We start from the raw sequence: 17,500 nt of genomic DNA, 5'->3' as shown, positions 1-17,500 counted from the left end.
TAAATAAATAAATAAATAAATGGCACTTTTCATCAAATAAATAAAGCAGTAGTGTCAGTATGCAGTAAACGGTACACTAGCGTGTGGACTGCGGATGCATTAAAGCACATCTGGAGTACTGAAACAGCTGCATCTTCTCTGACGCCTGCTGGTAAATCAGGTGTGAACACTATCAGTGTTGCAGCAACACTAACACGAACATGATCACACTTCACACGCTAACAGTGACTCTCGCTTCAGCAAAAAAATCAATCGTTAATTCTCTTTAACCTTGCAGTTCTGTGCTGGATCGACCCTTTCAGAACTCTGTTTTACAGCACTATTGATTGCTTATGATTAACCGCTTGTGCTGAAGTATTCATAACATCTGCTAAATTAATAAATGCTCAACTCTGACATCAGAGTTGATTTTCCTCAAGCCAGACCTCTTAATTCAATCAGGCCCCTCATATTAAACACATTATGCTTCACGCATTAAAGGTGCAGTGTGTGATTTGTAGCGGCATCTAGTGGTGAGGTTGTGAATTGCACCCAACAGAAGTTACGGTGTCCGACGGGAGATGATGTCATTGTCTGAGACCGCAGAGAGTAGCCAGTTAATCAATGAGGTTTCTTTGCAAAGATAAATTAAGAAATTAGGTTTACTTAATTATTCAGTAAAGTGATATGTTATTGCGAATATTATTGTTACTTGTTCATCATTGTGTCAGTGTTTTATTCGCTTCTTTGCACGAAGAACAACATAGTGACGAAACGCGTTTGTCCGTTCAGGGCCACTGTAGAAACATGTGGATGTAAGCGGACCGCGGTGTGTGTAGAGAGAAATGCTCATTCTAAGGTAATAAAAACATAACGGTTCATTATGTAAGGTCTTTATACACCACTGAAAACATAGTTATGTATATGATATTACATTTCTGTCAACAGATCCTCCTAATTATTACACAATGCACCTTTAACTCAATGATGGCCCCTTATATTAAACACATTCTGCTTCATGCATTAATGATATTCCAGATGCAGTGGATTCCCGCAGTGAAACTGTTCATCTTGGGACGCAGCGTGAACGCGGCTCCGTCAGTGACGTGAATCTGCCGTTTCTCAGGACAGTGAAGAGAACAGAGATGAATATTAATGTCTGCGGCTGCTGAGACACTGACAGCACAAGCGCTAATGACTCATCGGTTCATTTCCTCTCGTTACCACGTCAAACGAACCTCAGCGAGGCCACAAACTAATGAAGCCAAAACCCAACGCCCCACCAAATATGAACACAAACAAATATGTGAAAAAAAAAAAACAGAATAAAAATACAAATATATATATATATATATATATCAGAAAAAAAATGTATGCTTAATTCCCAGTGGAGTAAAAAGATAAATAAACATGTTAGGCAAAAAAAGTTGAATTAAATTTTGCATGAAAAAAAGTTAAGTGAAGTCAAATTAAAATACATTAAATGTTGCTTGTCAAGTGAAACCATCATGTTTTTAGAATGTTTAGATATTTATAGTGGATATATATATATATGTGTGTGTGTGTGTGTGTGTGTGTGTGTGTGTGTGTGTGTGTGTGTGTGTGTGTATGTATATATATATATTATTATTTTAATACATGATTTATATAAAATATAGTATAGAATTTTAAATAATTATAAAATTTAATTATAAAATGTACAAATTATATAAATAAAATAATTAAAATAATACAATTATAATGTTTATATTAACACGGAATATATAAATAAGTAGAAAATACAATAAAAAAAATGTAGTGTGCAGTAAACAGTATTATTCAATAACACTATTAATGATTTACTCATGACTCATCGGTTCATATCCTCTCGTTACCACGTCAAACGAACCTCAGAGAGACCACAAACTAATGAAGCCAAACCTCAACGCCCCACCAAATATGAACACAAACAAATGGACACATAAAATGGCCAACACTTCTCATTTAACAATGAGCAGCATTTATTAATCTAGGTTAATGTTCGTTAATAAAAACTGCGGTTGATTATGATTGTTCACAACTTTTGATTAAAAAACTTATTATATGTTGAAATTAGCATTAACTAAGATTAATAAATGCTGTTTTCATGTTAACTAATGGTAACACATGAAGTCTCATTGTAAGGTGTTACCAGATAATAATTGTTTGCAGTGAACGACACAAATTGAATCGTCACAGGGACAAAAAAAAATGCCATTATTGATAGTCATTACTTTCTTTTCTTATTTGTTACTCTTCTGACTCACTGAACCACACTGAGGTCAACAGACTTCACACATGAGAGAGAGAGAGAGAGAGAGAGAGAGAGAGAGAGATAGAGAGAGAGAGAGAGAGAGAGAGAGAGAGAGAGAATTTATGAATTTATGATAATTCACTCACCTGTGTAAAATGAAATTCTGGAAATGTCTGTGGAAAGAAAGAGAAAGAGAAAGAGAAGATCAGGCCAGGTCACATTTATTTTGTCATCTCAGCACATTGAGCAGAGCATGTGGTTTTATAGGTCATCTGTAATCTCTGGGGACGGAGAAACATGATCCACAGCGCCACCTGTCTGTGGTGAAGAGCACTGCGTATCTGGGACAAAACCACTGCCAAGATCCTCAGCAAGATGAGAAACCAGCACTTACTCACAACAGACTGAGAATATGACGAGAACATTAAGTCTAAAGCTGGCTTTCAGTTCTGCTGCTTTCTGGATCAACTCATCTCAGATGTGTTATAACATATATTTATGAGTCGATAGTCATCATACAGTGGGACTATAGAGATGTGGAGCAGCTCAGATCATTAGATGAGAAATCATTGAGTTTATACTCAGACTTTTGATTGTAGGCTTTGTTTGGTGTCTTGACGAATCATTAAGATCTCTTGTGAAACTCTAGAGGAGTCAAATGTGAGATTAATGCTTTTTTTCTCCTCAGGAGAATCATTTGGGAAGCAGGAGATTTCACACTGACTAGGGGAAAACAGGAGATGTTTAAGAGATCAGTTTCAAGACAAGCATGTCTAAAGCCCTATCCGGACGGGACTAGTGTAACATGGAGAGGAGGGCTAAAGTCATTATCACCAGAGCTTCTCTGTGATTTTAGTCCCGTCTGAATGTGCATCTCAGTGATCATTACGGGCAATATCCCTATTCGGACGGGATTAACTTTACAAGGGGAGATGGAGTGATGTCATTTTACCGGGACGTCTGTAATATTAATGGTCAATTCGCACGGGATAAGAGATCTCAGTAAAACTAGCAGAAGTGGGAGAGTAACTCGATTTACACACCGCCTGTCCTCGTGTGTGTATAACGCTGCTTCCTGATATTACGTGCATGTAATAACCTATATTTATATATATATAAAACAGTTATGTCCGGTCGAGCGATGTATTAATGAACTTCAGATTGGATTGTGTTGGTAATAGGCTCTTAGCTAACGCTAAAAGATGTGTCGTGCCTCTAACAAGTGCTGTCGATCTTCTCTCTGATATGAATGGTGTGTGTGTGTGAAACACTTGAGTTTTACCACAGACTCGTTCCAGCGTCTAGAACGCAACTGATGCTTCTTCAAGCGTCTCCATACTTGAAAAACTGTGGAAAACTACTTTTAAACACGAAATGACCGAATATAATTACGTACATATTTACAGCGGGTCTATTTGCACAGGGTTAGTATCACCTGAGGTCATTTTTCCGGACCTTTTTACTGAAGGCAAAAGTCGCCGTAATCTTTACTGACATTGTCCGTCATGATCACTGAGATGCACATTCAGACGGGACTAAAATCACAGAGAAGCTCTGGTGATAATGACTTTACCCCACCTCTCAAAGTTAGACTAGTCCCGTCTGAATAAGGCTTCAGTCAGTAAAGATTACGGCGACTTTTACCTTAATAGGTTAACTAATACATCGTTCGACCGGACATAATAGGTTATATGTGTTTGCGCACGTGATATCAGGAAGCAACGTAATACACACATGACGACAGGACGTCCTGTGGTAAAATTACATTACTCCATCTACCCTTGTAAAGTTAATCCCGTCCGAATAGGGAAGAGGACAGGCTTGATGAATGTGGAGGACACGAGGACAGACGAGACATCTGAAACCGGACTCAGCGCTGAGACTGAAGCGAGACACACGAGCAGGAAGGAAACACACATTTATTGGAGTTCAGTTACAAGGAAAAGCTTTATCAACTGTCAGCCACATCAACAAATCAATGAGCAGAGAGATGATTCACCACCTCCTGATTTGTGTGTGTGTGTGTGTGTGTGTGTGTGTGTGTGTGTGTGTGTGTGTGTGTGGGCGGGCGGTTTAAAGATATTGCATCCAGATGACTAGTTTCTCATAAACACTGAGTAATCAACTCAACATGTTTTTGGTAATTCTGATGCTGAGTTAAAGGTTCAGCTTCAGTGCTGCAATGATTCACATCGTCACCAAATGCATCGAAACGTTGCATTTCAACCTTTGCATGACAATGAAGCACAAAGCAAAAAAAAAAAAAAAAAAAATTATGGATAATTATAAATTGTGCCTTTCTGCATTAATTGTATATGTATTTATGTAAAATTGGACGTGATATCAGGACGTGATATCACGTGCTGTCGATCTTCTCTCTGATCGACAGAGAGATCAGAGAGATCTCTTTAGAGATCTCTAAAGAGATCAAGAACCACCCTCTTTATTAATTCTTCATCTGTAGGAAATATGCACACATAAATCTATTTTAAACTGATGTAAGGAGGATCTAAAGCATTAATGCAATATTTTGAGAAAAATAATAGCAATATATCAATATGACTGCATCAGCACGGTGTTATTTTTCTGCATTTATTTCCCCTAAAAGAATTAAGAACTAAATAATGCTAGAATGAATGAGGATGAAACTGTACTGTAAATGAAGCTTCATAGCGGGTTCATCAAAACTGGGTCATTTCTTTCCAGAGCGCTACACAAGACGGGGCTGTTTGTTTGTCCACATTAGCTGATAACCATTTACATCTGTCAGAGACGCACACAAACACAACCACACACACACAAAACTAACACGTGCACTGACTCGTGTGGCTGGACACACACACACACACACACACACACACACACACAAACAAACACAGAGATCACAGAGTGGAAAGAAACCGCAACATCAAACACAGAGCAAACAAAAACTACACAGACTTACTCAGACGCACATTTACATCTGTTCAAACTCAACTCATCACAAATTAATGTTCATTCATCAAATAAACATCATGTAACATCTTGTATGATAGTAATTGAGTGATTTATTGCATATTTATTAATATTTTATTATTATATATAATGTCATATTTTAAATAATTTTACATATGTATTTAACGTGTATATAAAATAAAATAAAGTAAAATATACATATTAATAAATTAATATACCCGTTCGCTAAATAAGCCCAACCAGTTTTCCTCTTTATGACGGATTAATCAGACACTTTCAGATACATTTTCCACTATACAAGTCCCGTACACTTCTGTCTACCCTCACTTACACTCATGTGTCACACACTCTCAGTGTGAAGTTGTCGTCACGACGCTGTTGATAAAGAGTGTGAATGAGGTGAACAGATGGAGGGAAATGAGAAATGAGATCCGGGTCACGGCACCAGATTCACAGATGGGCTCCTCGAACATCTCCCATAAACCCTGGCAGCAATAACTCCACCATTATGGAGCCTCTTTGATGTGGACGAACTATAACAACCAAGAACAGGCTTCTGCGCTCCTTTATGAGCTCTGACATCGGACCCTAATGGATGACAGACACATCTACGGAAATGCCAAACCTCGTGAGCCTCACATGTGGATTCCCTCGCGTCCTTTCTCTACGGCTCTCAGCGGACAGCAATTACACACACACACTCCAAATAATCAATACTGTTAGTGGATAATCACATCTACATGTGAATGGCATGGCGTAGCCGCTCTATTGACCATGTGTCCAGAGATTAAAGGATCAGTGTGATTTTAACACACTTCAGTCACACTTCATATACGCTGGTCAGACAGCCGGCCATTTTTAATAGACAGTTCACACTTTCATATGCACCAGTTTTGATGCTGTCAGCTCCATATGTCACACATTACAGACCGGGACGCAATGCAAAGGTCAACTTAACGCAGACGTGCAGGACTACGCAAACCCAAACACCTGCTTATCAAGCTGTTAGCCTTTGAGCTCGGCTGGTTATGTGAGGATGGAGTGAAAGTTGAACACAAATGGCTCTGTGTTTCAGCTCAGTCGGGCTGACAGCGCACAACCGATCCAAACGCAGCGTTATCACAGTCACTCAGGACAGATACGCATCAGACTTCATTAAACGATGCTTGTTCGCTGGCAAATGCTCCAGTGACCGCAAAAGTGTTGGCCGAAAACGGCACTAAAAAGAGTCTGTCCTGATTAGAATCTGATTCATAAACTATCATTCAAAAGGCTGGGGTCAGTATTCAGAAATTAATACTTTTATTTAGGGATGTATCGATATGAATATTTTGTCCGATATGATAATTCTTGATATTTGAAAGCCGATAATAACCGATATATTGGCCGATGAATCTAAATCTGATGTTATATAAGTTTTAAGAGCCTGATTACAAAACAAAAGTCTCTCTATTAAAAGCCTTGATATATTTGATGAATAAAAGGTTAAAAAGAACTGCATTTATTCAAAATAAAAAAATATTTTCTAATAATATAAATCTTCTTTACTATCACTTTTTATAAATTTAACACATCCTTGCTGAATGAAAGTATTGATTTATTTCAAAAAAGAAAGAAAAAAAATACTGACCCCAAATGACTGACCAGTAGTGTATATTGTTGTTACAAAAGATTTCTATTTTTAAAACATTTTCTTTTTCTTTTCTTTTTTTGTGCTTTTTATTCATCAAAGTATCCTAAAAAAAGTATCACAGGTTATGAAAAAATATTAAGCAGCAGAACTGTTTCCAACTTTGATAATGAATCATCATATTAGAATGATTTCTAAAGGATCATGTGATAGACTGGAGTAATGATCCTGAAAATTCAGCTTTGCATCACAGAAATAAATGATAATTTAAAGTATAATAAATTGAAAACCAATTAATTTAAATTGTAATAATATCTCAATATAAAAATAAAAAAAATCTGTATTTTTGATCAAATAAATGCAGGCTTGATGAGCAGAAGAAACTTCTTTCAAAAACATTAAAAATAGTAATGTTTCCAAACTTTTGTCCTGTACTGTATGTACATGACTTCAATAATTTTTGGTGATGCAATATATCGCCCATTATGTTTACATGATAATGAATGTCACCAACATTTTGCCTATCGTGCTGTCGTCTTGTCTGTTCTCCGTGTCAGAGGCAAGAGCGTGGCTCGGGCAGTTCCTTCATGATGGATAGTTTTAGTCATACACAGAGCGGTCATCGACAGAGCGGTCATCGACAGGTGAAAAAAGGCGTCTTTGGGCCGTTATAGTGTTTTCCTGACAACTACAGACTGTTTGAAAGAACAAGTTCAAATGCACTTGATTTCAAAGCTGCAATCCACTGTTCTGGTGCAAATATAAACGTCACGGCGTAAATAGTTTTAGCAGCGGATAAGGCCTGTTGAGGCATCTGTGCCTGTGTTCATACGGACATCTGACTGCTAACCAGGGTATTTCAGCAATATAAAGCACCTTTACTTTACAGAGAAAAGAAAGCCAGGGGAAAATCTGTGAATGGAATAAGTGCCTTTTGTGCTTTTGCAAGTGCATTTTTTTCCTACTTATTTTTTTTTTATTATAGAAAATGTTTATTTACTATTTATTCAAAAAAAAATTATTTAGGATATAAAACATTTTTTTAACACTATTTCCATGATCTAAAGAATTAATAGATTGTTGTCATTTGAAAGTGTGTAGGCCTACTTGCATTATTATGCGGTTATATTATGATTATATATTGAGTTGCATAAAATGGTCTCAATAATGGCAATAATATTGTTTATCGCAATTATTTCTGGGACAATATATCGCACAACAAAAAGTAGTTATCGTGACAGGCCTACCTACAAGAAAAATAAAAGTGCTAGTTATTATTAATAATGCATCAATGTTTTGATCTGAAGTGACTTTGAACTGACGATAACATTAAAATGAACATATATCGGCCGATACTGATTTGGAGGCCGATATACATTGTGCATCCCTACTTTTATTCATCAAGGATGCATTCAATTGATCAAACGTAGCATTAAAGACATTTATAATGATGCAAAATATTCTATTTCAAAAGATTCTGTTCTTTTGAACTTTCTATTCATCAAAGAATCCTGAAAAAACAATGTATCACAGTTTCCCCAAAAATATGAAGCAGCAAAACTGTTTTTAACATTGATAATAATCAGAAAGGGCAGCAATATCAACATATCAAATGATTTCTGAGGGATCATGTGACACTGAAGACCGGAGTAATGATGCTGAAAATTCAGATTTAATCGCAGGAATAAATTACATTTTAACGTATATTCACACAAAAAAGATATTTTAAACTGTAATAATATTTCTCTGTTTTAACTGTATTTCTTGATGAACTTAAGAAACTTAGAAATATATATTGCAGACTGCAAACTTTTGAATGGCAGTGTAAATATTGCAGATATCAGCAGAATAAAACTGCTTTTCTAGGTCAAAAACATTAAAGAGATTAATCAAAAGTACAATTCACTTATAAGCGGAAACCGTAAAAACTAGAAACAGCACCTGGCTAATAAACATGAGATCCTGCGCTGAAATCTCAGTAGTACCTTATTAAACTGCACTTACCCTTGAGGATCTATAAATAATACCTAACCATCTGTATGCTAACGTAGAGAAACGCCCCAGCTGTGATTTATCTACCTCAGACCCGCCGACCGCAGCGAGAGGTTCTGCTACACACACGACAGACCACGGCTTCGGCTCGCACACGTGATTACTGAACGACAAGAGGACGGAGTTCATCCACGCAAACGTGGAAATAAACCTCTCTGTACCGTGTCAGTGCTGACCAAACACTAAATGTTGGCTGTCATATCAGTGGTGTAACAATATATCGTGTCACAATGTATCGCAATACAAAAATACATCAATATGTATCGTGGATAGTGACAATAATGTATAGTGTTTAGTTCACCCAAAATGAAAATTCACAAGTTCTCAGGGTTTTGGTGTCAGTACATTAAAATAATATAAATAATGCTGAATATAATGTATAATAATGCAATGGGGAATATTTGTGTGTCCTAATAATGCCAAATGTCTGATGTTACCAGTAAAAAGTGGCCTACATTATTTTAAATATATCTAGTCAGAGAAAGAGTGCAAATATTTGTCTAAAATAATTCTGTATTTTCATCTTCATCTTCAGAATCATGAATATTGTTATTCTGGTGTCTCTATTGTCCTGTGCTTTGGGTTTCCAGCACAAGTCCAAGCCTGTTCATTCACACACACAATGTAATACCAAATTTAGCATTTTAATCAACAGTGCATTTCTTGTTAACCCTTTATCATATGTCTTGGAGTATCGCAATGATATCGTATCGTGAGTTCAGTATCGTGATGTGTATCGAATCGTGACATGAGGGGATTGTTACACCCCTACTAGGGCTGCACGATATTGAGGAAAAATGTGATATGCGATAACTCATTAAATAATGCGATATTCGATATGCGATATGATAATGCTTAAAAAGTGTGTAAAGTACACTTGAATTATTTTTAAAATATATTTGTTATATTGTGTTTCCCTACAGCTTCTGAAAGTGTACATCAGTGTTTCACTGTTGCATCAGAAGTGTTATTTTAACATCAGTGGGGTTTAGGGGTCCAGGTTATCCTACATTAGGGTTATATAACAACAGAAACTGAATAATCAAATGTAAAAACAAACACTGTTTAGTTTTCACTGTATGAATTAAATATATCCTGATTCTTATTAAAGCTACAAAAGTTATTCTTCCAAGAGCAGTGAGTGATTTTCTCTTTGACTTTTGTTCATGACCCGTTATTGCAAGCCGTTGCGATATGCATATCACGATATATACAGTACTGTGCAAAAGTCTTAGGCATGTTAATACCCTAGTCTGTCGGATTTAGTCTGTCTCAGAAGAACTGCGGGAACGTCTCCGAGATGCTTGAAGAAACCTTCCTGCAAAGCTCCCTGAAAATCTATAAGCAAGTGTACCTGGACAAAAGCCGCTTTAAACGCAAAGGGTCGTTACACCATATATTGATTTGAATTAGTTAATAGAAGTTAAATCATAAATAAATTCAATTTGTGATTTTATTTTTGAAAGCATTCTCACTTTACAGCATTTTAACACAAGAGCCAGTGCTTTACTTCTCCCAGTCCTGTAGCTTTGCAGGAAGGTTTCTTCAAGCGTCTCGGAGACGTTCCCGCAGTTCTTCTGGATTTAGTCTGTCTCAGTTTCTTCTGTTTCTTCATGTAATCACAGACGGACTCGATGATGGTGAGATCAGATCATACCGGCTGTTGTCAGACTCCTTGTGCATACACAAATCTCACTGGATTATTACAATTAATGGCAAAAAGAATGTTTGGAAATGTAAACTGATATTTCCAAGGTGTGTGTGTGTGGGGGGGGTATGCCTAAGACTTTTGCACAGTACTGTACATTTGCGCTATTTCTATATATTGTGCAGCCCTAACCCCTACAGATAAAATCTGCTCATTTAATGTTGAGCTTGTCGGTCAGTGAATGTTGTGGATGGATGGTCTGACTCCATAAATCCCGAAGACGCCCGTCTGTCTGAAAGCTTCAGGTTCATTTCGCTCACGATCACCTGATTTACTCTTTCCTGTATTACAGATCGGCTCGAAGTCCTTCAGCATTAGATGGACATGCGTCGAGCTTTTGAAGATGATTCTTCAAATGAATCCTGTATCTGTCCAGGAAGCACCATATCTGAGATGATATCTGGGAAGGGCTCTGAGGATCAGACTTCAAACCAGCTCTGCTCTTACTACCCATAATGCACTGTGGCACCAGTGGGGGTTTGCTTTCCCATAATCCTCAGCGAGACAGAGAGCAGCCAGATGCTGATGCAGCAGAACTGATACAAGGTCAGAGAGAGAGAGAGAGAGAGAGAGAGAGAGAGAGAGAGAGAGAGAGAGAGAGAGAGAGAGAGAGAGAGAGAGTTTTTGCTCACACACACACACACACACACACACACACACACACACACACACACACACAGCTCTTTCCTCCCTGTAATTCCCTTTCATTGTGTGGTCACTGTGAGCAGATCAAGGCCCCAGGGCAAAACAAGCACACACACACACACACACACACACCCTACAGGCTCTAACACCTGCCAAACAAACTCAGGCCAACATTCACGACCTCACACACACACACACACACACACACACGGCACGCTTCCAAGGAAAGCAATCAGTCAAAAGTAATCCAATATCAGGTCACAGAGTTCAGCGCATGTACGAACACACATGGATAGAAGTAACAGTCACTCAAATATCAATCTGCATTTGACCTTAATAATATCACAATGCCAAAAACAACAACAACTCCAGACGCTTACAATAGATTCTTATCAGTAATTATCATTCATAAATGTGCATATATATGCATGCAGAAGTTTTGCCACTACAGTTCCCAAACATGTGCGTTCATCCAGTCTTCCACACCGCCACAGATCATCTTACAGAAGAATGAATCATTCTAAAGGATGAGCCAGTGTTAAATATCAACTATCACTGATAATCTGGCTGTTCATGTAATCTAATATTATTCTTCTATGACGAACAGACAAAAAATAAAACTCGCAGCGGTTCTGGATCAACAATCTGCATCGCATACGGTTACATTTACACGTTCACTTACTCTATGATCAAAGTTTACAGAAACAAATAGAAGTATATCAGTGATCGCATCGGTATCATCCTATACAAAATCTGTTTAATTAGGCTCAATTAGGGTTTAATTTCAAATTGTAATAGTAAACTCTTCTATGCCAGATTACAAAAGTATTAAACTATTATCCATCTTTAAATTATATTGTTTCAATGTCAACTTTAAGTGTTTACCATTTAAAAATAGATTTAGGTGAGAATACTTAAAACAACACTAATTAGCAAATGAAGTATATTGGCTATTCATAAAATATGGCATTTCTTTTTAATAACCATAAATATCAATATGCACTTCACATCATGTTTCTATCAAGAGCTTCATAAAGATCTCACTATTTGGATCATAAGCCAAATATGATTTTTCATCATAATGATTAACTCTACATATTGTAGTAAAAGTATTGTAACTGCAGTCTAAACATGCAATGTTTAAATTCAATTTTCCCATTGAGGCAGGAGCAGATCTCATTACAGTGTGTGGAAACGGAAGCCTCTCTGTCTGTCACTCCTGCACACACACACACACACACACACACACACACACACACACACGCACGCACACACACGCACACACACACGTTCAGATGTGGTCGCGCTGAGCAGCAGGAAAAGCTCTTACCGTGGTACAACCCTTCCATTAAATACGAGGAACTCTAATCCACCACCAGCGTTTTGTAGTATCCGTAAAACACACTTTCACACACACTTGCGCGCTAGGAACGAAATGCAGCGGTCCGGCATTCAGTCATAGTAGCACTGCAAGGAAAACTCAATGGTGCATGCAGAGGAGCGTAGCCGGTCTGAGCGTGTGCAGAACGGAGGGGGCGGGGGGGTCTTTGTCTCTCACTCTGAGCTCAAGAGAAAAGAGGAGAGGAGAAAGCTGGAGGGGGAGGGAAAGAGAGAGAGAGAGAGAGAGAGAGAGGGGGAGAGAGAGAGAGAGAGAGAGAGAGAGAGAGAGAGAGAGAGAGAGAGAGAGAGAGAGAGAGAGAGAGAGAGAGAGAGAGAGAGAGAGAGAGAGAGAGAGAGAGAGAGAGAGAGAGAGAGAGGGAGGGAGGGAGGGAGGGAGGGAGGGGAAAGTGGATCTGGTAACCGACGGTAACGGTGAGGTCAGCACATCTCCACCCCCCTCCATCCCCTCTGAGACAACGAAAAAAATGAAAGGAGTAAAGCAAAGCAGATGCAGATATAGATGCGACGCGGTGGGGAACTTTCTCCCGTTTCACACACAGACTCTCTGCAGCTCCTTCGCTGAAGGGACAGTTTTCTTATGGTATAAGTACTTATGAAATTATGGCATGAATTTCTCACTCTAATGTCATTCTAACCGCGTGTTTTTGTTCTTTCTTGAAATGCAAAATGAAATGCAATAAAAGCAGGTGGTGATTCAAGCTTCAAAAAGGACAAAAAATGATAAAAACTCTTCAGTCTTCTGAAGCTCTGTGTGAAAAACAGACACATATATAATACAGGGCCTAAAACTAATGTCTGGTGACTTCAGAATATTTACCGGCCATTAAAACGTTTTTGAACATGAAACTGTTTTTGCAAAATCACACCAACATTTCAGATACCAGTGAAAATTCAATATGGTCCATTCCAATTGTGATACCACAGCTAAAACTTCTCGCTTAAAGGAGAAGTTCACTTTTAAAAAAACTTTTGCTGATAATTTACTCACCCCCATGTCATCCAAGATGTCCATGTCTTTCTTTCTTCAGTCGAAAAGAAATTAAGGTTTTTGATGAAAACATTCCAGGATTTTTTCACATATTATGGATTCCATTGGGACCCAAACGGTTCAAGGTCCAAATGACAGTTTCATTGCCGCTTCAAAGGGCTTTAAACGATACCAGACGATGAATAAGGGTCTTATCTAGCGAAACGATCGGTCATTTCAAAAATAAAATAAAAAGTTGACGTTTTATAAGCACAAATGTTCGGCTTGCTCTGTTCTGTGATGCGCGTTCGTGACGTCACGTAATACGCAATTACGTTGAAAAGGTCACGCTTGAAAAATTGAAGAAAATGTTCTTTTTGGCTTTTTAATATTAAAACACTCAGGATGCGCACACGAAATGGGCATTTTAAACGATAAACTGACACAAATACATTTGAAAATGTTTATATGGTCCTCCTTCCGCACATTTGTAAACACATCAAACTTGACCTTTTCAACGTAATTGCGTATTACGTGACGTCACGAACGCGCATCACAGAACAGAGCAAGGCGAACATTTGTGCTTATAAAACGTCAACTTTTTATTTTATTTTTGAAATGACCGATCGTTTCGCTAGATAAGACCCTTATTCATCGTCTGGTATCGTTTAAAGCCCTTTGAAGCGGCAATGAAACTGTCATTTGGACCTTGAACCGTTTGGGTCCCAATGGAATCCATAATATGTGGAAAAATCCTGGAATGTTTTCATCAAAAACCTTAATTTCTTTTCGACTGAAGAAAGAAAGACATGGACATCTTGGATGACATGGGGGTGAGTAAATTATCAGCAAAAGTTTTTTCAAAAGTGAACTTCTCCTTTAACTAATATAGATTTAAAACATTAAAGTAAACAGTCAGTGGTAAAATAAAAACAACTGATCAAATTACAAGCAAAAGCACAAATAAATACAATATAACAAAGATAAACAGTGCTTTTCAGGTTTTTCAGGGTTGGTCTGACAGGAGTTTTCAGGTACAGAAATTTCATAATGTAAAATAACACAGTAAATCCTTGTTAATTAATCCTTATTAAAGTTACAAAAGTTATTCAGTCAAGAGCAATGAGTGATTTTCTCTTTGTCTTTTGTTGTTTGATTAACATAAAAACCAGACGCGACGTGATGAGATTCCAGCGACAAATAACTTGTCTGTCCACACTAGACGCATCAGTCAAAATCAATCAAAACCCACAGCCAATCAGAACAGAGTGTGGGCGGAGTCAGCCAATCAGAGCAGTGTGTGGGCGGAGTCAGCCAATCAGAACAGCGTGTGGGCGGAGTCAGCCAATCAGAACAGCGTGTGGGCGGAGTCTCGCGGCTCCAGAGAGTAATCTTGACGGCACTCGCAAGAAAATGGATAAGGCTACATAATCAAATTCACAAATATTACACCATTTAAACATTATTCAAATACATAGGCTGAGTTACTAAAACAATCTTTGTCAAAGAATACACTTGTTTGGTCACAGTTTCAACGTTCTTGTTTCCATTTGTTTAATTTCGAGATCTGAGGTGAATTATCCATTGTTGCTTTTACAGCTACAAAGCTGGAGCACTAAATGATATTCAAAGTCACATTACATACACATTAAATAAAGCACATAAACAGCACCTGAGATTATCATCGCCACACTTTGTGTCTGTTGTTCCAGTGCGACATCGCAGAAAAATAGAAACCGTTTCTAAAATGGAATCGTGGCGTGTCGCCGTCGCGGCTGGTCAGGACACACACTCTGACTAACATGGAAAATAACCTTTTATCGCGTGTCGCGGCGTGTGTGGTTAGGACACGGTGTTAGTGAATGCATGGATCTAATATACTAATACTGTTACACATGCTTTTACTTTCTCAACTGTTTACATTCACTCAAGACATGACCAACTGTGTTTACTAGGATACTTGCTATTTTTATTTTATTTTTTAATAATTGTGTGTGTATTTGTTAGCTCAAGTGCAAGAAAAAGTGAAAGAGAGCCGAGTTCAGTATTCGAGCACTGTCTGAGACGTGTGGACACTCTGTAACAGGATGAGTTCACTTTTGTGTCTTCTTGCGCTTGAATATTTAACTTGTCAAGGCTTAAACTTTTGTGTCGATGAAGTGCTGCCTGTCAACTGAGCGTTGTTCACGTTTATTCACGTTTCATGCACTATAGGCCTATGTCACACTTCCGGCTTCCGGAACGCGGAGTAGGGATTCAGAACTTCCCGTCAACAGTATTTCTCGATAAGGATTTAGATTATCAGCCATAATGTCTAAACCATCCGAGGTAGACTGACCACGAGCTATGAGGTTGTGAAACTAAGGGTTTTTGCTCCTGTAGAAGCTATAAGTTCGTATGAAATCAACCTTGTTTTAAGAAAAACATGTTTTATCCGCGATCTTATGGAAAAAAACTACACTACCCACAATCCTAAGCGTAGCAGCAACGTCTGCTGATTGGTCCAACTCGCTGTTACCATAGAGACGTTTACCTTACTGGCGAACGGCTAGAGCTATAACAACAATGGCAGGCTACACCCGATCTTGTACCCTTTCCTCAGTTTTGACGTTTCCACTTGAGAGTTTTCATTTACCATCCGAACCACATCATCATATGTGACTTTAGGCAGGTTGTGGAGAGATTTGGTCCAGCGGAATCTATCGGACTCCACCATTGTAAAAAGCTAACCGGAAGAGCCGTATCCCTACTAAAAGACGTACTTCCGGTCTTCAATTTTTTCGTGACATAGGCCTATTAGAAGAACTGTTACCGGCCAACTGGCAAGAGTCATACCATCGCCAAATATTATGTATATATGTGTGTGTGTGTGTGTGTGTGTGTGTGTGTATATATTTAAGCAATAAGCCCCTTGAAGCCATGTTTTACAGTGGATTTAGAACAGCTAAGGGACTAAAACACAGCTTCAAGGGGCTTCTTGATTTAATAAAATGGTTGCTCCATAAAAATATTCATTTTAATATTTATTTTATTCATAAAATAAACACCAGCCTAGCAACACATGCAACAACAAAGCATCACAAACGGCAGTTGCACAGTAACACTAATGTAATGTTGTTAATCTAATATAGTATCTTAGTATATACTAATGTAATGCGGTCACAGGTGTGTGTTTGTTGAGTAATTTACAACGGCTTCAAACGCGGCTCAACCAATCAGAATCAAGGACTGGAATTATCAGTTTTATAAATACATAACAAGCAAGCAAATTTTTTTATTTCTTAAATCGCAATTTTCGCAACCCCAAAAATTAAAGTTCTTTAAATGTAAAATATTTAATTCACTGATTAATGAGACAATCATTTTTGCATGACTATTTAATATATATATATATGTGTGTGTGTGGTTTGATGTGTGTGTGTTGTGTTTTTATAATGTCATTTGTCTGTAAGTTGTCTTCATTTAAAGTGTAATAAAACACATTTTGCTTTATGATATTTCAGAAAATCTCCTTTAGACGTCCCTTGGGCGACTGTTATTAACTACAGTATATCTGTCAGATGATATTTTTATCTTGTTATCATGGGTGAGTAATGCTGGATAATGCTGATCATTTAGGGCGGATTGAAAGATCCTGATCAGACTGAGTTGGCGAGGACAGCGGATGATTACACTGTGCTGTTAATAGTTTCCAGTGGAGTTGATAAAGCAGCTGTGAAATACAGTTTCTGCTCCCGGTGACTTTCGTACGACATGGTTTTGTTGAGTCTTCAGTGAGTGGATCTAATATGAGAAAAGGCTCATCTTGATGACACATGTCAGAATCTCAAAGACACGCAGCGGGAGAGAACGAAGGGAAAATGGGAGCATGCTGATGTTTTACATTTGTTT

The 17,500-nt window shown here is 37.9% G+C and overlaps 1 protein-coding gene across 2 annotated transcripts in view; it reads right to left on the bottom strand.

The window, feature by feature from the left end:
- The window catches only part of ptk2aa (protein tyrosine kinase 2aa), a 104,424-nt gene that overhangs the window by 69,467 nt on the left and 17,457 nt on the right, over window positions 1-17,500 (bottom strand). The window contains exons 1-2 of one of the 2 annotated variants that reach the window (XM_082185443.1): window positions 12,572-12,605; window positions 2,398-2,424 (exon numbers count right to left, since the gene is read on the bottom strand). In XM_082185443.1, the coding sequence (XP_082041569.1) occupies window positions 2,398-2,424; window positions 12,572-12,590 (46 nt within the window). In that variant the 5' untranslated portion in view covers window positions 12,591-12,605. Of the gene's footprint in view, window positions 1-2,397; window positions 2,425-12,571; window positions 12,606-17,500 lie in introns of those variants that run through there. The other variant, XM_082185441.1, reaches the window with a different exon arrangement.

Source organism: Leuciscus leuciscus (genome assembly GCF_965113295.1).
Source record: "Leuciscus leuciscus genome assembly, chromosome: 12".
Taxonomy (NCBI): domain Eukaryota; kingdom Metazoa; phylum Chordata; class Actinopteri; order Cypriniformes; family Leuciscidae; genus Leuciscus; species Leuciscus leuciscus.
This window is presented reverse-complemented; position numbering and strand designations above follow the sequence as displayed.